Raw genomic sequence first — 23,009 nt, 5'->3', positions numbered from 1 at the left:
GGGGAAAAGACCCCACCACTTTTAATACAGATCTTAAATTAAAAACTTGAACCATTTGAAGTTTGCAGCAACTTTATCCTTCGCCTTGAATGACTAACAATGGATGCAGATGGCCGAAACCAGTCTGATCACAGTCAGATACACATATCAAAAGCAAGAGAGTAGCCAGGGAAAGGGTTGGCCCAGTCAAGGATAAAAGGGGGGAATTAAATGTGTGGAACCAGAAGAGGTAGGAAAGGTCCTAAGTGAATACGTTGCATTGGTAATCACTGAAGAGAAAGAACTGGAGGATGACGATCTCAGGGGAGGGGAGTGTCAAGTCAAATTTCTAAGCCAAGTTGCTATTAAAAAAAAGGAACAGGTGTTGAGAGCCTTATAAAGGTATTAGAATAGGCAAGTTCCCAGGGCCTGATGGGATCTATCCCAGAATATTGAGGGAGGCAAGAAAACAAATTGTTGGAGTATTGACAGACATTATTGTATTCTCTTTGGCCACAGGTGAAGTCCCAGAGGACTTGAGAACAGCTAATAATTGTCCCATTGATCAAGAAGGATAACAGGGATAATCCAGGAAATCACAGATCAATGAGCCTCACATCAGTGATTACAAAATTATTGGAAAAGATTCTAGGGATAAAATCTATACGTACTAAAAGCAAATGGGCTGGTTAGAGATGGACATTGTTTTGTGCCAGGTGGGGGTTGCGCCAAGGTAATTTGATCATGTTGTTTGAGGTTGTAACAAAAACAATTGACTAGGAAAAAGCAGCTGTTGACGTCTACATGGACTTCAATAAAGCCTTTAACAAGGCTTTCGAGAACAGCAACATTCAAGAAGCACCGGATGAATCCATGAATAGGAAGGGAAGAGAGGGAATACAGATTTTAAGTGAAGATAGTTTTAATATGGAAGGGCAAAATATGTTGCCTTGCAAGGCCAAAAAGCCTGTTCCTGTGCTGTATGGTTCTTTGTTCTTAAAATAAAGAAATTAAGTCTTACCCATATAGACCTACCAACATTCCACAATCACATCAAGAGAGAATAAAAATGTCAGTAAATAATTACATGGACCAAACAATTCTTTAAAAAATTCCTACACTACTCAAATTGCTCCTATCTTAAAGCTCCCAGCTTCTAACTAGACTGCTTTTGAAGAGGCTGCTTGGAGCTACAAGAAAGCAGCTGCATGTGCTCTAGATCTCAGTCTGCCATCCAGTGAAAAGTCAATGCTGAGTTGGGCCTCAACTACCTGCAGAGACCAGGATACCATTGCAGGTCAATTTAATGATTTGCTCACCGCACAAATCAAACAGATAAATGCTAACCTGGGCTAGATTTTCCATATTATGTTCATATGATTGTAAATTGTTGGATACAGTCATGACTTTTCAAATTTGACCTTTTGTCAAAGTGTACTTTTTGGGACGATCCAATTATAAATAAATTACAGAACCAACAGGAAGTCATCCCTCTATACCAGCCACTATGTTCATGTTATCTAAGTCATCATCTTTATTGTAGTCTAGTTCCCTGCAATCCTACAGGCTCAGATTGATGGAGGCTGCCCTGGTTCACATTGCAGGAGAGTATTAAAACTTAACATTCACTCTTTAAAACTGACAGCTGGACTTGCAGCATCAGGATAACAGGATTAATGGGCTGCACGCTAGGACAATCAAATATTGATCGGAATATGGCAGAGCTGCCCATAAATGTCTCAGCAGTTGTTTTCTTCAGTTAGACATGTTGCATTATATTGGGCTCATTCACACCCTTGCTTTTTTGTGGATTACAACAGATTCGATCCCAGAAAAATCCTGCCAAATATTCAGCCAGTGATATTGCCCTTGGGAAATGGATATTTTGCACAAACATTATATGTCTACAGAGCCTGTAGGTCCTGACCCAACATCCAGGAGGGACCAGTCATCAGGGCTGGAAAGCTGTTCAATTTTCACTCCCAGATCAATGTCTCAACTCAAGAGAGGACGATTATTGCATAAACACAAATTGCTGCAATTCTTTGGTTTTATTTTAGACAATTAATGTGTACCACCTTTGCTGTCAGCTAACTCAGTCCACTCTCCCAGTAGCAGGCAGCTTGCCAACCTTCTGCCTCAACTCTCCCCATGGTCAACTACAAGCATGTGGTGTGCTAACTTGACCCAACCTGCCCACGGGCACATAACAAGGACTAAAAGAATTACATTAGAGAATGACATTAGAGATGTCAGTGCTCCTTCCCCAATACCTTTTAAAGAAATGCTAGCAGGGAACTACTCACCTCTCTCATTCAAATGCAAAGACTGAACCTGTTCTTCCAATCCTGCACTTACAGCTGCTCGTTCTGCCATGCTTTTTAAGGAACTGAGTGTCTCTGGAGCCTGCTGTATGAGCAGAAATTAAGTACACATTAAAAAATGACCAGAGGGTAAAAAAAAACTTAAAACATCTCAAACATTTTTAAATTGCCTCACATACAATGAATAATCTGAAGCAGTCGTGAAGTGATTTTCTGCACACAGTATCACCCTGCGAATAGTAATTAAGATTAATCAATCAATCTGTGGCATCACTTGAGGAATTAGCAGCTGGACACCTTGTGTTTTGAACAGGACCATGGAATCTTTTGCCTAATGACTATTTGAAAGACAGCACTTCCAACAGTGCAGAATCCTCCACATTATGCTGCTTTTCAGCCTAGACTTTGCACTCTAGTCCCATTGTAGATGCCCGAAAGGAACACGGCTGCATGCTCATGGAGCAACCAGATGAGAGGGCAAAGAATGAAGATCAGAACCAGCATTACGTAGTGAATTAGGAAGTGGGTTGAGAGGTGGAAAGAGGAACCAAGTTAAAACACTGAATATTCACAAAAGGAATATCCCGTCAAAAAGCACAACACAAACCATTTGGAACAGTAAGGTGGTGCAACAAGCTGGTCACTGGGAGAGCCCACACTGAATATGCGAGTTGGGCATAATCTGGAGTTTATCTTTAAAATGAAACTCTCATGGATGCAGAGATTGTGACCTAACACACCCTAACATTCTAACCAACAGTTCTTACCCTTTCAAACAAAAATCACAGCCAGATCTTATTTACAGCCTCCTCAAAAGTGAGACTGAACTTGTAAAACCATTTGGTTTAAAACTCAACTGTGATGAATGAATATTCTAATTTGAGGATTACATCAAAAAAGATGAACACAGGATACTAAATCCCTGGTCAGAACTTCCGACTGATTGAAAGAAAAGCAACTTTGCGAGTTCAGAAACAAAAGTGGAAATTTCCTTGAGGGGTTCAGGAAAAAAAAAATCCAACATGCTAAGACAGAAATAATACTCATCGCATGGGCTGACATGAAAAAAGATTAATAGGGCCTTCTGATGTTGGACTCAAATGTTAACTCTGCTTTCTGCCCAGATTTGCTGCCAGACCTAAGTTTTGGCAGCAATTTTTTTTGTCCAAGGCACTCTTGGTGGTTTGTTTCCTGCACTTTTAAAGGTAGAGCATTGACATGCAATTAACAAATTAGATAACTGAATGCTTCTATACTCGAGTTCTTGGAATTCATTCTTGGGATGGGAGCATTTTGATAGCACTTACGAATAGTACTTAAAGCTCATCTCAAATTCACTGAAGGTTTCTTGTTACCGTTTTCCTTCTTGAACTACAGTCCACATGATATCTACAAGAAGGGCTTCAGCAATGAGGAACAGTTATGAGATGGATTAAAAAAGTTGGGGATTGGTCTCCTCTAGAGGAGGAATTTGATAGCAATCTTTCAAATCTTTTGGGACTAGACAGTAGATGGGGGAAAACAGTTCCTATTGATTGTGAACCAGAGGGGACAGATTTAAAGGCAATTGGCAAAAGAAGCAATAAAGCAGGAAAAGCTTTTTCATGCTGTTACTAGTTAGGATCTAAAATGCACCACCCGAGTGTGGTGGAAGCAGGTTCACTGAAGGCTTTCAAAAGCAAACTGGATCATTATTTGAAAAACATTTGGAGGGTAACATGGAAAAGGCACAGGATTGGCATCACTTAAATGGCTCAGAGGGCCTGCACAGATGTGACAGTTCTATGGTCTTTTCATTTTAGCATTCTGTGATGTAGCTAAACCCAGTGGTGTTCGGAAAGGAGTGCCAGAATTCTGATAACAGCAATAGCAAAGGCATGACAATAAAGCTCCAACTTCAAAGTTTGAGACTTGGAGGGGAACATGACAGGCAAATGTTCCAACTTGCCCGTTGCCCTTTCTTTTTTGGTGGTAGAAGTCACAGGTTTGGAAAAGATCTGATGAAGGATCTTTCAACAGTTGCTTCAATACAGTAAATACAGCACACAATGAGTCATCAGGTGTTGGTGGTGAACGTAGTGCTGATCAGTGTAGAGCTTGAGTATAGTTGGAACTACACATGCAGCAGACAGTATTCCATTACATTGCTGACTTTGTGCCTTTCAGATAGTCATAAAACACCAAAATAGACCTTTCCGTCAAACTCACCCCCAAACTAAACCAGTCCCACTTGCCTGCTTTTGACCCATATCCCTGACTCTTGCTTATTCATGTACCGGCTCAATGGCTTTTAAATTGTTGTTACTGTACCTGCATCTATCACTTCTTCTGACAGTTCACTCAAATTACCTTGTATGACAAAGTTGCCCCTCAGATTCCTTTGCAGTCTTCTCACCTTCAAAATATGCCCCCTAGTTTTGAACGCTCCTGTGCTGGAGAAAAACCCTCTGTTCAGCTTTTCTACGCCCCTCATTTTTATAAACCTCTTAAGATCACTGCTCAACCTCCTACACTCCAGTACTCAAATCTCCAGGCCAGACAACATCCTTGTAGATCTAAGCCCCAGCCAGATGGTGTCACAGAAGGAGTTAGTCATTGCAGAATTACCTACCTCTAATCTGTTTAGTCATCCACTAGAGGTGGTAATTTCCTATCAATGAGAGTTGAGATTGTTATTTGCCACCGATCAGCCTTAACATGAATTTAGTCAAAGTCTTACGTCCTATGATGTGGAGGTGATGATGTTGGACTAGGGTCAACAGTCAGATGTCGCATGTTATCAGGTTACAGTCCAACAGGTTTATCTGAAATCTAAGCTTTCACAGCACTGCTCCTTTGTCAGGCTCCTTCACCTGATGGAGCAGTGCTCCAAAAGCTTGCAATTTCAAATAAACCTGGTGTAATGTGACTTCTGATTGGCTTCACATGGACATGGAATGCTTCTGTTTTCTCAGCAGCTGTGAAAAGTGTAAAAAAAAAAAAAAATCAGAAGTAGACTTGTTCAATATTATGAAGGGAAGGAGGGAAGTGACGATGATGCCTGGCCTGTAGGCAATCCTACAACAAAATCCTAAGACTGAGATGACTGGTTGTGGTCATTGCCCAATTTCCATCATTTTACTAAGGCTCCTTGATGCCACAGTCAAATGCTGCCTTGATGTCAATGTCAGTTATTCAGTTTAGCTCTGGAATTCAGCCTGTCTGTGCTTGGATGACTATAAGGAAATCCTGATAATACCCAAATAAAAACTGTAGTTTTTGTTCATATAGCATCTGAAACAAATAAAGAAAACTTGTAGCTATGGGCATTGGTTGCAAGGCCAGCATTCATTGCCCATCCCTATCTGCCCTTGAGCTGTGTGGTTTGAGGTTAGTTCAGAGGGTGGCCAAGAGACAACCAGTATTGTGGATTTAAGACATAGGCCAGACCAGACAAGCACAGCAGATTTCCTTCCCTAAAAACGGCTGAGAACTAAGTGGCAATTTATGGCAATTTTACAAATCACTAGACTGTAGGTTCCAGCATTATTAATTAGCTGGTAGAATTTTAAAAAGTGCCATAGGATTTGAACTTATATCCCAAAATATCAGTCTCATCCTTGGATTATTACTCCAGTGAGATTATCACTATCCATCGCTACAAGATCAAGTCAAAAGTGTAAACTGTACAAGTCTTAGGCTGAAACCATACATGGTCAGTGCAGATGTTTCTAGCAAGTGTGCAAGAGAAATTACCTTGTGAAAAAATCACATCTCAAGTTAGACATTCTAAATTTACATTAACCTTTTCATTTACAATTTGACAAAACAATCCAACACAATCATTTCAAATATTTATTGATTAAGTGACAAAAATGAAACACTAATTTGAATCTGTGGGAATGATTTGGGAGTTAAATTGAGCAAACACTCTTGACTTTAAAGTGCACTATGAGGTGGGGCAGTGGACTGAAAGACTTACTATTCCCACTTTTCATATGTTCACAACAATTGATAAGATTTTAAAAGTCATGCTCAAGAGGAGATACTATTGGCTCTGGTTAACATTTAGACATTGAGAATACCCTTTTCAAAGCAAATACAAAGAAATATAATAAAACAAAGAGACCAAATATTGTTCTTTTTCCAATCAGTTAACTTGCACCAGACAGGATCTTTAGGTGTAAGAAGTGCCCCTTTAGTAGTGACTACAGATATTTAACTTTTCCCTCATATTCCATTTCTTCTTATTTGTTGGAAGCAGGTTGCATAAGATGCATACCAGGTTTTACCATCTGAGGCAGATTGATTTTTAGATGGAAAAATTAAATGTTCAATTGCATGAACAATCCAAGACAAAAAGTAGCAAACAGACTTCACTTCTAGACAAAAGGGTCTGAAGCATTTTGGACATTTTCCTCCTTGTAAGGTGGCCTCTCCAGCAGACCACAAATGCTCTCTGCCCTAGTGATTACCACAACTTCGCTGGCCATAGACAACACACATTACAAAATTAACCTTCTGTGCACTTTTCTCCAATTCAGGGCCACCCCACGGGATCAAACTTGCTGAAACTTTGGCATGGAATTAAGCCAAGCGCACCAGATTAACATGAGACCTTATGTCCAAAACATCTTTATACATTTTTCATGCTCTAAACATTACTGAAAGCTGTTGGAAAACCATAAAAAGAACTTTACTCATTAAAATGAAAGCTTTCTTTGATGACAGCCCGAGTACCATGATCTATAGGTACAATGACAGTTGTACAGGATTGAATCTTGCCCGAAGGCATTAATTCAAATCCAAGCAGTTGCTGAGACAAAGTCTGGAATCTTCATTGATTCAGTCTTCCAGCTCCTTCCCCACCAACATCAGTGTTACAGGTGTGCCCTGTGTGCACTCAGGCAATTAAGAGCCAATACATCATAAAAATTAACAATGTGATTAACCACACATTAAGCAAAAGCACACAGCTAGTCTTTTAAATATTAAATTGAGTAGATCATGTACCATGCCGCATCAACACCCTAGAATGAGAAACCCAGTGCAATTGCAAATCTGAATTATCCCATCTCTAAAAACAATTAGAGGAGTGTAACTTGTGCAAAATAGAGACAGCTTACAATACTGCATTGACTCAGCCCAGTTTTCACAATTTTGTTTGGAGTTCCAAAACCAGTTGCACCATGACAAGCGCGTGACATAACCTTGATATTAACATATATACTCTAGGATTCTGACAAGGCAGTGAATTTAAAAACCATAAACAATATCACTATTCAATAAAGAGAGATAGAAAGCAGGAAACTATAGTCAATTTTGTCTAAAATGTCAATGGGAAATTGTTAGAATCCATCATTAAGGATATAGTTGCAGGACAAATCAAAATACAAATTAGGCAGAGTTATCAATTTTAAAATTCAATTAGAATTCTTTGGTGTAAAATGCAGGGTGGATAAAAGATATCTGGATTTCTAAATAGGGTTCAATATGGCACTTAGTGTAAATAACTCACTGAATTGATATTAGCATGTACAGAAGATTGGCTACCAGCAAAGTCAGCATAAATTGATTTTCAGCTTGGCAAACTAATGTAGTATTGAGGGCTAATTAAACTACATTAATAATGCAGATGGAAGAGCAGACTATACTGTAGTTAAACTTGATGCAAAGGTAAAGAGGAAAATCAAACATGAGGAGAATACAAAGAGTCAAAAGGGACTTAGATTGGATAAACAGTCAAACAATGACAAGAAAGAGAATTCAAGCTTGACCACTTTGGCACGAAGACTAGCAAAGCAGAATATTTAAATGGAGAGCCACTGCAGAATGCTATAGTAGAGAAACTAGGGTACCCTTGAACAAGAGCAACAAAAAAGGTTAGCAAGTATTAGGAATAGCAAACAATATCGGCTTTTATTGCAAAGATAGATTATAAAAAGTAGGAAGTAGAAAGTCTTCCTACAGCTGCATAGGGCACTGGTAAGATTGTATGTAGAGTATGTGTACAGTTCTGGTCTCCTTATTTAAGAAGGGATATACTTATTTTGGAAGCAGTTCTGGAAAGGTTCAATAGGCTGATCCCTAGGATGAAGGAATTGTCTTGTCTTGTAAGGAACAGGCTGAGGCCATCATCAGGCAGAAGTGGGTACTGGAGATTAGTCAAGGTTAGAGTGACGCTGGCAAAGCACAGCAGGCCAGGCAGCAACCGAGTAGAAAATTGACGTTTCGGGCAAAAGCCCTTCCTGATGAAGGGCTTTCGCCCAAAATGCCGATTTTCTTGCTCCTCAGATGCTGCCTGACCTGCTGTGCTTTTCCAGCACCACTCTAACCTTGAGGCCATAATCAATTGAAACATGATCTTATTGACCGTGGAGCAGGCTTACTGGGTTAAATTACCTATCTCTGCTCCTATGTGTTATTTGAGAAACAGTAAAAAATCAGCACTAGGATTGCTGAATAAAGGATGTTGCAAGGTAGATTAAATTTAAATGGAGTTCAAGACCAGTGTTCCAGCTAATGTTTTTTCCCCTTCTGTGCAGACCTCCAAGGTCCATGCACAGCATGGAAATCAATGCTGCAAATGGAGTTGGCACACATTACCATGTGCTGACAGTGACACAGCTTAGATGGTAGCACGATGGCTACCACTTTCATACATTGATAACTGATATAAACCAGATGAGAAGGCTATCGCACAAAGAAACCCAGGTATAACAAAAATAGGCTTCCCCTTGAATGAATCAGGAAGACAGTATATCTGCTTGAGCTTTATAGCTTTTGCAAGAAAAAAAATAAGTTGTGAAATGTCTTCACCTAGCCCATCTCATTTTGTGCTTACCTTTAAATCCTGGGAGACAAAAGGTAAGGGACCATTCATCAGGGCTTGTGTTGGTTTAAGATCGGAGAAGTTTGAGGCTTGAGTGTTGACTTGACTGGCTGCAAGCACAGGGATGATGTTTGTTGTGCTGGCTACAGATACACTGACTGGTTCTTTCCTGCATGACACACAGTTAAAGCTAGCATTCATAAATTAGGAAAAAACTTTAATGAAAGCACACGAACATTCGTATTCACTAACCTACATTAACTGATCATCTCAATCAACCAACTGCATCACAGATAACTATGCCTCATTTGCTTTACAAAGGCAGCCACAAATTCAGCAAAACTAAAAGCAATATCTTAATACATGTTTTTGTAAGTTTGCTCTCCATATACAAACAGTACATTTACTATCCCACCCTAACAATGGAGCAGTTTGCAAGATCAGTTTAGAAAGAATCAGTCACCCAGTGTGCAAATTGGGTCACAAGACGACCAAGAGGGGCAAGTGAAACAGCTTTAAAGGTCATTAAATTTTAGGTAGAAGTTGCGATCGATTTGGTTTCACAATTCAGTCGAATTGAATCACACTGGGGTTTCTGACCTTCAAGCTCTTTGATATCAAACTACGGCAAAACCTCTGCTTTCTTTGGTCAGTTTCTAAAGACCTAGCATAATTCGATCAGGATGGTGTGAAGAAGATGGGGAGAACAGTACCAGAGAAATGATTGAAGCAGTGAGCTCACTGTGTTACTGCATCAGTGCTGTAGTAAACAGCAAATTATTGAAGAACAAGCTTGCAGTACTCACACATTATTCTGTATTGGAGTCGAACCAGTTGGCTGGCTGTTTGTACTGGAAGGAAGACTGTAATTGTTCTGATGTTCCACACTGTTCTCAGCAACCACTGCACTATAACCTGAATTTTTTAAAAAAAGTAATTCAATTCAAGCATCACCCAAGACGATAGGTACAGCATCAGTCACATCCTAAATAGTATATATTCAGGAAATACTAAGACCTTACAGGTTCAACATGCTCCAAATAACATACCTCAGCCCAAACTTCAGAAGAAAACTCCTCTCTGAACCTGTGTCACTAATTCATTACCTCCCCAAGTGAGTCAGTCAATTTTGTGCCAATTAGGGTCAGTTGTGTTGTGGCTTGAGACTGTTTTAAATTGATTTGATGTGGGACTCATCAGAAGAGACTTTTAGCCTATCAGACAAGATCGGATCCAGAGGGGAAAGGTTAATGCAATGGACAATGCCAATCAATTTTACACTGTTAAGGCTAGCAGGAAACACTGAATGGATATTTAACACATTAAACAACTGCAGTGAAAGCAGGCATTACGTACTTGCAGTTCCATTTTGCTGCTTGTTAGTGGGAATAGGCACAGCATTGGCAGGTCTTGACTGGAATGAGCTGGTGGTATTGATTGTGGTGGTTCCTGCTGCCACAGCTGCTGCATATGCAGAAGCTGAATTTGTTCCTTGTGTCCTGCAAAGGAGAAAAAAACCCATCAATAACTGTTGCCTCAAATTACTGAATTAAATTGAAAGAGTGATTCTTAGCAACCTATTGTTCAAGCAGGCTGATTTTCTGATGCTACCTACCTAGTCTATCCTATTTGCACAATGCATTCCCTGGTATCTGAGTAAACCAGTGAACTGCTCTCTGCCTTGCTCCAGTGCCATAGGTAATGAATTTTGGCTTCAAATTGTTTTCTTAAAAAAAAAAGAATGCTTCCAACCGTATCTACTTCTTGGAGATTGCCTGAGTCATCACCTTCTACAGGAAGGAAAGATGATCACACAGCTCCTCAGTTGCGCCACGTTCAATGAGATATTGTGCCTCTATCTTTGCTCAGATGAAGCAGAGAGGTGATAGCCTAGTGGTATCAATCCAAAGATCCAAGCTCTGGAAACCCAGGTTCAAATCCTGCCCCTTGGAAGTAATAATAAAAATTTGGAATTAAGAGTTTAATGATGACCATGAAATCATGGCCGATTGTTTAAAACCAGCTGACTCACTAATGCCCTTCTGCTGTCCATACCTAGGTCTGGCCTACATGACTCCAGACCACAGCAATAGCACTGACTCAACTGCCCTCTTGGCAATTAGGGATGGGTCTTAAGTGCTGGCCTAGCCAGCAACACCCACATCCTGTGTGGGAATTAAAAACTCCATAATGCACAACCCTTAAAAATTCTAAAAATGTTAAAGATCTCAGATCTGAAGTTTTCAATCAAATACTTTCTAACCACACCCAACCTTAACAGCAAAACTTTCTAGATTTCATGGAGCTTTTGAGGGAAATGCTGAACCACCTGGTCCTAATTAAGGTTACATTGCCTTGACTGCAAGAACCAGGTTTTGTCAGTGTTTGCACGCAGCTCAATACTCCAACTCTGGGGAAACAGCCTGCATTTTAAAAAAATGTAATTGTTTAAAGCATGAAATTATAACAGCCTCAAACTTCAAGTTTCAGTATCAGGTCCTCAAATTGGATCTCAAGTTTCAGGAAGCTTACAAATACACAATACTGTTAAATCTCAAACATTTACGTCCTTCTCATCAGGAGACAGTCTCACTATTTTCTTCTTGATTGGAATCAAAGCATAATTCTAGATTAAGAATTACTGCAATGAAAACCTCATACAGAGGGAGACCATAGGTGTGGGGCTGAAAGAAAGGGTGTCAGGATAAGGTCATATAGGATCAAACCTGGATCATTTTGGAGCAGAGTCCAAACAATCTTAAAGAAAATCAATGTAAATGTGCCTTATGTCCCACTAATTAAATCTAGTACACCAAACAGCTATTTTTTACTTAACTCTTAGGACATCAGGGCATCTAACCACCCCCGAGGACAAACAACACTACACAATTCATTCCTTTCTCAGATCTCTGCACATTTAATTCACTGTAGGAAGGTGGGCTTGGAAGCTTTCTGAAAACACTGGCCTGTACAAATCCAGAAGGTAAATAGAGTGATCATCCCCCAAATCAGAAAACCCTTTTCACCTCAGACATCCTTTTATCATCAGAGCTGCCATTTAATGCTGAATAATTGCAAACTCTGCTGTAGACCCACTTATAATACATTGTCCTGGTCAGGAGTTTAGAGTGGACTAATTTCCTAAGGAACTGGGTCAAATGCTCAAACACGTTTCAAATTGCAACATGGCTCATTCGTGCTTGTTACAAATGACACATGCAGAGATTCAATCGCTGCATCAACCTTGTGCCTTTTGAAATACCCAGGTTAGGAAGTCTATAGTTTTCCATTGCTTTCTCTATGGCAACCACTGCCTCTCAGTTGACTTGCCAAATAATCAGTTCCCTTTTCTCAAGGCATATAAATTGCTATTGCTTGAAATTCTGCATTTTTCCTGTTTATTCCAGTTAAGTGCAAGATGAAAAATTTCAGCATAACTCACTTCACTTAAGACAATCACAGATAGAGGGAAAGACTACAATAATTTATCTGGACCGGATTCTGAACCCAAGTACCAGAGAGCAACGAGAAATGTTGGTGAATGCAAGCCACACTTCAGGATTCATTTTGCAGATGAAGCTGACAATCCAGTGCATACTGAGGAAATCCTGGACAGTCAGGTGTATCTTTCAGGCCTCATCTCCAAAACAGCCCCATACCCAGCAAAATACTTTGAAATCCAGTTAACATTACATAGACAAGTGCATCAGTTCCTTTACATAAATAGCAGAAATGAGTGTGCTTATTCAAATTGTCATATCATTTGAAGGAAAAGCTAGTCAAAGTACCAAAAGAACACAAATGTACAAGATCTTTAACAACTGACTCATTACACAGTTCAGTTTAAATTTCCACATGGAGTACACAAAACAGTGCTCCTTCAGTACTGCACCGGATTTCAACTTTAGAACAGTACAAGCCCTTTGGCCTTTAATGTTGTGCCGAATTTTTAACCTTCTAAAGGTCAGACCAACCATTTATTGTACTACATTTCGTATGCCTATCCAAGAGTCGCTTAAATGTCCTTAATGTCTCTGACTACACCACTACTACCAGCAGTGCATTCCATGCACCTACCACTATGTAAATCACCTACCTCTGATACCTCCCCTAACCTTCCTCCAATCACCTTAAAATTATGTCCCTTGTGATAGACATTTTCATCATGGGAAAAAGTCTTGGCTATCCACTCTATGAAGTCACCTCTCATCCTCCTTTGCTCACTCAACCTTTCTTTATAAGCCACACCCTCCAGTCCAGGCAACCTCCTGGTAAATCTTTTCTGCACCCTCTCTAAAGCTCCCACATTCTTCCAATGAGGCGACCAGAACTGAACAGTATTCCAAGTGTGCTCTAATCAGGGATCTATAGAGCTGCAGCAAACCTCACGGCTCTTAAACTCAGTTCTCCTGCTAATGAAAGCCAATACACCATATGCTTTCTTAACCCTTTCAACTCGAGTGGCAAGTTTAAAGGATCTAAGGACATGGATCCCAAGAGCCCTCTGAACCTCCACACTTCCAAGAATCCTGCCTTTACTCCTGTATTCTGCATTCAAATTCAGCCTTCCAAAGTGAATGCTTTCACACTTTTCCAGGTTGAATGCCATCTGCCACTTCTCAGCCCAGTTCTGCATCTTGTCAAGGTCCCGTTGCAAACTGTAACAACCCTCCACACTATCCACAACTCACCAGCGTTCATGTCATCACAAACTTACTAAATCACCTTTCCACTTCCTCATCCAAGTCCTTTATAAAAAAATCAGAGCAGAGGTCCCAAAACCAATCCCTGTGGAACACCACTGGTCACCGAGCTCCAGGCTGAATACGTTTCATCTATCACCACCCTATTTTCGATGGGCCAGCCAATTCTGTATCCAGACAGCAGCCTTCCTTGGGGAACCATATCAAACACCTTGCTATAATACACATACACCACATCTACTGCTCTACCTTCAATGAGCTTTGTCACATTCTCAAAGAATTAGGTTTGTGAGGCATGACTTGCCCTTCTCAAAGCCATGCTATCAAACTATGATTTTCCAAGTAAACGTAAATCCGGTCCCTCAATCCTCTCCAAAACTTTGCCCACCATTGACATAAGACTGACTGTAATTCCCAGGATTATCCCCATTAAGGAATAACATTTGCTACTCTCTAATCACCTGGCACTACTCCAGTGGACAGTGAGGATACAAAAAAAATGTCAGCAAAGGTGCAGCAATCTCTACCCTCACTTCCTGAAGTAACGTTGGGTACATCCCTTCTGCTCCAAGGGATTTATTTATCCTCATGTTTTCCAAAATTTTCAGCACATCCTCCTTCCTACGTTTAAGCGTATCAGTCCTCAAACTCAAGGTCCCTTAAGTGAATACTAAAACAAAGTATTCATTAAGGTCCTCCCCTACTTTCTGACTGCAGATGCAAGTTCCCTCCACTATCCACACCCTCACTCTGGCCATCTCTTGTTCCTCATGTGGAGAATACCTTCAGAATTTTCCTTAATCCTATCCGCCATGGCATTTTCATGCCCCCTTCCAGCTCTCCAAAGTCCATTCTTCAGTTCTTTCCTGGCTACCTTGTAACCCTCAAGTTCTGTCTGATCATTACCTCCTCAACCTTAAGTAAGCTTCCTCCATCTTGAATAGACGTTCCACATCCTTGTCACCCAAGGTTCTTTCAACCTACCATCCCTTCCTTGCCTCAGTGGGACAAACTTGTCCAGCACTATCAGCAAGTGCTTCCTAAAACACTTCCACATTTCTGTCGTGCTTTTCCATGAGAATATCTGTTCCCAATTCAGGCACCCCAGTTCCTGCCTAATAGTAAAATTCCCCCTCCCCCGATTAAATACTTTCCCACACCATCTGCAACTATCCCCCTCCATGAGTATAGTAAAAGGTCAGGGAGTTGTGATCACTGTCACAAAATGCTCTCCCACTGAGAGATCAGACATCTGGCATGGTTCATTGCCCAGCACGAAATCCAATATGGACTCCCTTCTAATAAGCTCGTCTATATATTATGTCAGGAACCCTTCCTGGACATAGTTCAAACACTTTGGGACAGTTTTTGATAGGTGAGTAGGTTCCAATCAACTTTAAAGTCACCCATGTCAACAACCCTGTTACATCTGCACCTTTCCAAAATCTGCTCCTCTGTCTGTTGCTATGAGGGGGCCTGTAGAAAATTCCCAATAAAGTGACTGCTGCTTTCCTGTTTCTGACTTCCACCCACACTGACTCTGTAGACAAACCCTCCTCACCAACCACCCTTTCTGCAGCTGTGATGCTATCCTGATTAGCAAAGTCATTCCTCCACCCCTACCAGGCTTTTGATGTTTCAAAAGGTGAACATCCAACAACCATACCTGCCTCTGTGATACCTAAGTCTCCATAATGACCACATAGTTCCAAGTACTGATCCACACTCTCAGGAGTTAGTCACCCTTATTCCTCTCACTACTTGCATTAAAATAGACACATTTCAACCCATCACACTGACAACCTTTGCCCTATCAAGGGCCTATCCCTCCTCACAGGGACTCTGCACGCTGTACCTCGCTGTTCACTACCTACTCCATCATCTGATCCATAGCTCAGGTTCCCAACCCCCTGCCAATCTAGTTTAAACTCTCCCAAAGAGCTCTAGCCATCCGCCCACCTAGGATATTTGTGTCCCTCCAGTTCAGGTGCAACTTGTCCTTCTTGTACAGGTCCCACCTTCCCCAGAAGGTACCCCAATGATCCAAATACAAAGCCCTCCCTCCTACACCAGCCTGCAACCACGTGCTTACCTGTACTCACGCTCTATTCTCAGCCCCAATAGCTTGTGGAACTGGTAGCAATCCTGAGATTACTTCTCTTTAGCTTACAATCTAACTCCCTATATTGTCTTTTCAGGTCCATCTCCCTTTCCCTACTTATGTCATTGGTACTGATGTGTACCACAAATTCTGGCTGCTATCCACCCCCTCAAGAATCCTGTAGACTCGACTGGAGACATTCCTGACTCTGGCACCCAGGAGTCTTGCTCACGATCACAGCATTTCCTGTCTTCTCCTCTCACGATTGAATGTATTATCACTATTGCTCTCCTATTCTTCTCCCCTTCTCTTCTGAGAGACAGAGCCAGGCTCAGTACCAGAAATCTGGCTGCTGTGGCTTTCCCCTGGTAGGTCACCCCCAACAGTATCCAAAACTGTATACTTATTAGTGCAGGGAGCCCCTGAGGCTGTTCCCTTCAATGCGCCTATTCCCTTTTCCTCTCCAAAGTCACCCAGCTACCTTTATCCTGTAACTTAGTTGTGACAACCTCCCTGTAACCCCCTTAGCCTCCCGAATGATCCGAAGTTCATCCAGCTCCAGCTCCCTAATGCAGTCTGAGGGGAGCTGGGGTTAGGTGCACTTCTTGCAGACGAAGTCAGTAGGGACACTAGTGGTGACCCTCACCACCGACATCCTGCAAGAGGAGCACGCAAATGCCCTAGGCTCCATCCCTTCTGCTCCAAGTTGCCAAGAGGTATTGAATAAATGAAAAACAAAAAAGTCCTACCTCACTAACCCTCCACACAGTATTTATTTTTGTTTAGAGGTGAGGATGGGTGGGAAACACTACACGTGCAGCGTCTTGGGTTTAGCCACAGCCCAAACATCTGTTCACGTGCCCAGCAATTCCCATGTCTGTGTATTCTACTGTTGAGCCTTCGCTCCGCCTATTCACAAGGTAAGTATTTAGAGGAAGGTTACCTCCCAGCAGCTCCTTCAGATTCTAGACAGGCACGACAGTGAGGTTGGAATTTGACCTTCTGACTGATGCAAAAAAAAACTATCGACTGACTGAAGCTGGGTTTGACCAGAACTACCAAGTACACCTTTCACTTTAATACAATGAAAAGGCAAATTCTCCAATGGACACAAAGTATGATACTGATGTGGTATCCTTCTTCACTTATTAAAGCTATGTTAAAGAATAAGAAACTTTAAAAAAGGTGTTAAAAGTAGTGTCAACTTCTAAAGGACAATACTGGGACAGGACAATGCCTGCACTTACAGAGAATAGGTCTTGCTAGATTGCAGCAGCTTGTTTCCCCCATTGCTGGATCCATTCGAGGGCAGGGTCGGTGTTTTTGTGCTGTTCAACCCCTGCGCACTCTGGGAAATAGAAATGGATGGAGGGAGATTGTTACCATGGTGAGTCTTGCTGCCAAGAACCTTTGCAGGAGACTGAGGATGGAAAAAAAAGCAAAGTATAAATACAACGCAAGTGAGAAATTTTTACCCGATGGCAAATTTTTCCCCTTAGTCTTTTTTCACTTTTCCCTGCCACTGCACTTGTTTAAAATCTATTAATTTTTCACCTCCCAGTTCTGATATAACATCACCAACATAAAACATTAATTCTTTCTCTCTTTATAGATGCTGCCTGACAGGTTGAGTGCTTCCAGCATGTGCTCTTATGTCGGATTCCCAGCATCCACAATATTTTTAAGGCAGACTTTAAATTAGAAACTGGGAAATAGTGAAGCTCATGAGTTGTCTATGCTATATGATGAGAAAGATATAGCAAGGTTCAATGATCATTGCAGTTCCTCACAGCAGGGGGAATTTCAGCTGCATCTCAAAGTCACAATGGGAGAGGTATTCAGACATTCTAATTTAAAATGCTTCAGTGCAAATTCTGAGCATTAACCTGCTACTTGAAGGAGACAGAAAATGGACAGTGAAATAAAAATAGGAATTGCTGGAGAAACCCAGGAGGTCTGGAAGCACCTGTGGAGAGAGAAGCAAGAATTAAAATGTTAAGTCCAAGATGAAGCTTTGGAGAAGAAATAAGGCAGATTAGACTTGAAACATGAACTATTTCCCTCTCCACAGATGGAATCAGACCTGCTACTCTCTATTTCCTTGGGTGTTTGGCATTCCAGTACACTGCATTTTCTAATAAAAGCAAAGTGAATGCTTTCTCAGAGACAAAAGGAACTAAAAGAACAAACTGCTCTTGGATGCATCTCGTCTCCCAGTAGCCACTTAAGGTATGCTACAGGCAAAGATTTGATCCCTGCCTGGACTCTTAAGACAAATAGCGGCTGGCAAAATTTAAAAACACAATTACCGTCAAATCTAGTTGTGATGGGGCAGGGAATTTGGAATATAAATAGTGGACCATTTGACACCTCAAACCTGCCCTGCCATTCAACATGACTGATTCATGCAAGGTCTCAATTCCTCTCATACCAGCTGACAGCCCTCAACCCCTGATATTTCAAAAACCTATCGACTCCATCTAATCTCCAAAGCTCTCTGGGGTAGGGAATTTCAGACATTCAGTAGCCTCAAACTGCTTTGCAATTCAGTTTTAACTGAGTGCTTTGTTGAGTAACTATGTCCCTTAGTTCAAGACTCCACCACGAACAGAAACATCTCAACATTTACCTCATCAAGCCGCCCCAGAATTTTGCACATTTCAATTAAGATCCACTTCATTCTTTTAAAAAGGTGATGAATAAAGGCCTAGCTTGTTTTAACTGTTCTTGATAAGTCAACCCCTTCTTCCCAAGGAATCTCTTCTGAACTGCCTCCAATGCCAGTACATCCTTAAGTTTGGGGATCAAAACTGCACAGTCCTCCAGATGCAGCCTCATCAGCACCCTGATGCATCCAGCCCAAACAAACAAACAAACAAACAATCACATTGTAATTATATAAGTCCTATGGGAAGGCAATGGTCTCTTGGTATTATCGCTGGACTGTTAATTGGGAAACCCAGGAATGTTCGAGAGACGCTGGTTTAAATCTTGCCAAGGCAGATAGTCATATTTGACTTCTTTAAAAATTGGAATTAAGAGTCTGAAACAAATTGGAAAACCCCATCTAGTTCACTAATGCCCTTCAGAGAAGGAAAGTGCCATCCTTCCTGGTCTGGACTAAATGTGCTAGCAACGTGGTTGATTAACTGCCCTCTAGGATGGGCAAATAATGCTGGCCAAGCCAGCCATATCGTCATCCCGTGAATGAGTAAAACGAATCCAATCAATAATGATTTTTCTTCCCCCGGAATAGCTGCAGTCATTACATGTTACACAAGATAGAACTTTGTTATAAAGAACGCATGTGAAAGATGTGCAAATTACTTGCTTGAAAAGAAACTGACCAAGCTCATTTCGCTGTCTGACCTACTCCGCTTGCGTTCATCTTCATGATTTTCCTGTGAATGAAGCATTTCAAAGTTAGCACTGGTAAAAATTTCAACACCACAATGATGATTCTTTGGATTAACATATTCCCTTCATACAGAACATAGTAGGAATCACTTAAGTTCCATCCATATTCTGTTGGGAATTAGATTCTCTCAAACAATAGGGGCATAATGGGCTTCAAAATAACTGCACCAGTTGAACTGTGCCAAATTTTCTAGATTTTCCAATGTTGGCCAAAGGCCATGAGTAGGTAAAAGCAGACTTGCCAGTGACAAACCTAATCAAATGACCAAAAACCCAACGTTCAGACACAAAGTACCCTCTACAGATTAGGTTCTGGTAGCACACTGCTGCCTGTAGGATGGGACAGCCGAGCAAACACCATCTAGGGGAGTGCTGGAAAAAAAATCCTGCTCCAAATGTAGTAGCTCAATTCTAAATCAAAGTAATTTGGACATGCATCAAAACATTGAAAAATCAGTGTCTAACCAGCATCTTACACAGGACAATTAAGCAAGGCTGATTATTTCACTGGCACTATAGCATCATTGACTAGCAAGTAAAAAAAAGTTTATCCTCTGCCCAAGTATGATCCACGGAGTTAGTGGAGGGGGGAGGGTTTGATGATGCATGTAGCGCACATTAACATAAATTACTGTCTGACCTTCACAGCCACTTGCTAAGTAGGGGCAGATGTCAGTATGCCTCTAATGTGGACGTAGAAGCAGAAGGTTCACATTTATCACAAAGCACAGTTACTCACCACAGACTGATTGGCTGGACTGAGCGGGACAGGAGAACTTGAGGTTGTAGAGGTGGGAGTGCTGTTACACTGGTTAAAAAGTTCATCTTCCACATTGCTGTTACTATTGCTTGCTGGTGATGTTGCCATTATTGAGGTTTGTGCTGGAAAAATGGAATGAGACCCATTACAACCAGCATATAATTGCTCAGGTTCAAATACATCCACAACAAAGCACAGTAGTCTTACTGAGACATAATAGGGAGGAGTATGCCCCTCCTTACTCAGTGTTAACAGGCCTACTGGCCTAACACTCGACACACCCTTTAGTTACCACCTGACACTTCCTCCAAGCCATATACCAATTTAGGTATTCTAAGCCAAACGAGTTACTTAATTGTTTTCCCTGATTGGTAAGCAGGACTCAGCTGTAATGATTCAAATGGCTGGCTTGTCAGTGACACTGTACAGCAGCCAATCAGCCTACATGATTTTTCTCAAGTCAAACCTGCCAATTCAGAATCTTGTTACATCACACATTGTGCTCAGGCTTTGGTGGTTTAGATGCTTCTTTCTTCTTCTTAATCCCAACTTTGGTTTACTGCTCTTTACCCGATCTAACTTGTGCTCATCACTATGCCTTTAACTTCTCAATTGATTATTCCAAACAGCTGCCAATCATTTGCTAATCATGTTAGTGAACATTTGTTAATTAGAAATGACTAATTCCCATTAATATCCAGTCCAGTCAACCACTCCATTCAAATTACTCAGTAATTAATACTTTATTTGTACCACAACTGCTCTTATTCTAAAGAGAAATTACTAAACTTTTCAAGAGAACACCTTGCACTCTCCATGTCTAGCTACGACGTCTGTGAATCCCTTGAACTTCTATTACTTTGCTCTTTACTCCACCTGCACTCATTAATGGGGATGACTAAAGTCATAGACTATCACCTTAGCATTACTTTTATTGAAATATTGATCTCTTTGTATTTACTTGCAATACAATGAGCTGCCAGCCTACAAGCTATGACCAACTTGAGTCACTATAATCAGTGGGCTTATAGCTTCTATAACTTAATATGAGCCTTGGAACTCACCGATTATCCTTTGTTATTCATTCTAAACCGCTTGTTACCAGCTCCACCAACAAGGAGTACTTCTTGACGGCTTTACATGACACAAAGAGTATAAGACATACCAAATCTTTAAAATAAAAATTCTGAGGGAATAATCTCCAACTCAGACAAGTCCAAACTGAACAGGTAGAAACCCAAGCTGTAGATCTTCTTCTAAATACAGGCACACAGTCCGCACATGTCTGCTTTAGCCAGTAAAAGTCACCTCCCATTGGTCAGCTTAGAGCAGCTCTGCCATTGGTTGGAGACATACCACCTGACATGCAGCAAAATGAGAATACTCTTACCTATCTCCTCAAGATCAAGATCATCGTATAAAAATTCATTTTCTTTAAAGTCCGGGTCCTGAGATGAATCAACATAGTATTCAACATCATCTTTGATCTTCTTAATCTGGTCCACTTCTATCGTGCTGTTGTCTAACATGCGCAGCAGAGTTTCCAGCATTTTAATGTGATACCTGTGCCTCTCGATGTGTTGCTTCAATTCTTCTAACCTGTCTTGTTTCTGCAGAAAGATTTCCATGGGTTAAATAAAGGGCTAAGCAATCAGTTCAGATTTAGAAAATCACACTTGAAAAAGATTACATTATTATTTCAAGATTAATGGATGTTTACACACTTTATCTCAGTAATAAGATAAACTATCAAAATATAATTAGTCCATAGATTGCGAATCATATCACATCAACAATGTATTTCTCTGACTTTTATTGTTCTCTCAGCCATTGCTTTTGGAGTGTTGTTACTGTGGTTTTCTCGGCAGAAGCCACAGCTAGATTATACAAAGCCAGGTCCCATAAACGGCAGCAAGACGAATGGTTGGTTAATCTGTTTTGGAGATGTTAGTTGAAGCATGGATTCTGGTCAGGTCACTGGAAGAAATATCTACTCTTCTTCAAAACTGTGCCATAGAATATTAGATATCTTTCCGAATAGGGAAGTGCTGACTCAGTTCAATGTTTTGTCTGAGATACTGCACAACTGACACTCCAGTCCTCCATGGTACTGCAATATAGTGCTAGCCTAGATTATGCACTTGGCTTGAACCCACAACCTTCTGGCTTAAAGGTTAGGATGCCTCTGTCTGTGCCAAGCTGATACAGCCTAAAATCCACGACATATTTCTGCTTCACAGCGAGTTTCTGACAGCATCTCTGTGAACAATCCTCTGTTGCTTGGCTGCCAGGCGAAAAAGTCATGATGTACCTTTAAAACTGGTATGACATACCAAATAGTATTTACAGCAATCACATTGCCGACCTAAAAGCTGTTTGAAAACATATTCATTAAAAGTATTGAAGTAAACAAGTCTTGTAAAGAAAGTTTTAAGGTTCTTTTAACAAATGTTTAGACAATTGCTCTTACTAAAGCTATCAATGACTGCATTTATACAGCACTTTTTGCTGGAAAGAAACATTTTTCAGTGTTTCAGTGGCACAATCAGACAAAAACAAACACCATGAGTATTCAAGAAGAGACAAAAATTCCAAAGTGACAGGAAAAGACAAGGGGATTTGCTGCGCTAATTTTTACAGACAGCTGGTATGGACATTATAGGCTGAATGTCCCTTCTACTTTAGATTTTATGAAATAGACGAGGAAATATTAGGAGGATTAATGAAAGATTCATTCAAGAGAATGGCCTTAAAGGGAGTGAGAGATGGGAACTAAAGGAGTGTATAAAGAGAGAAGTCTCAAAGAATGAAAGGTTCATAAGAGCTTGAGGTCGGGGCAAGAGAGGAAAGGCTGTTGAGTTGGTGATGATTTCAGAGATTGGCAGGGGCAAGCATGGAAAGCTTTAGACATGAG

The 23,009-nt window shown here is 40.9% G+C and overlaps 1 protein-coding gene across 6 annotated transcripts in view; it reads right to left on the bottom strand.

Annotated features, from left to right (window-relative positions):
• The window catches only part of LOC122542084 (CCR4-NOT transcription complex subunit 3-like), an 89,387-nt gene that overhangs the window by 8,696 nt on the left and 57,682 nt on the right, over positions 1-23,009 (bottom strand). For 5 of the 6 annotated variants that reach the window (XM_043679426.1, XM_043679421.1, XM_043679423.1 and 2 more), the window contains 8 exons: positions 21,486-21,705; positions 20,075-20,217; positions 19,266-19,319; positions 17,166-17,338; positions 10,471-10,613; positions 9,921-10,029; positions 9,127-9,283; positions 2,286-2,388 (listed from right to left, as the gene is read on the bottom strand). In XM_043679426.1, the coding sequence (XP_043535361.1) occupies positions 2,286-2,388; positions 9,127-9,283; positions 9,921-10,029; positions 10,471-10,613; positions 17,166-17,338; positions 19,266-19,319; positions 20,075-20,217; positions 21,486-21,705 (1,102 nt within the window). The remainder of the gene's footprint in view (positions 1-2,285; positions 2,389-9,126; positions 9,284-9,920; positions 10,030-10,470; positions 10,614-17,165; positions 17,339-19,265; positions 19,320-20,074; positions 20,218-21,485; positions 21,706-23,009) is intronic. The other variant, XM_043679425.1, reaches the window with a different exon arrangement.

Source organism: Chiloscyllium plagiosum, chromosome 39 (assembly GCF_004010195.1).
Source record: "Chiloscyllium plagiosum isolate BGI_BamShark_2017 chromosome 39, ASM401019v2, whole genome shotgun sequence".
NCBI classification, from domain to species: Eukaryota; Metazoa; Chordata; class Chondrichthyes; order Orectolobiformes; family Hemiscylliidae; genus Chiloscyllium; species Chiloscyllium plagiosum.
Note: the sequence above shows the minus strand (reverse complement) of the source record. Positions and strands in the feature narration are given on the sequence as shown.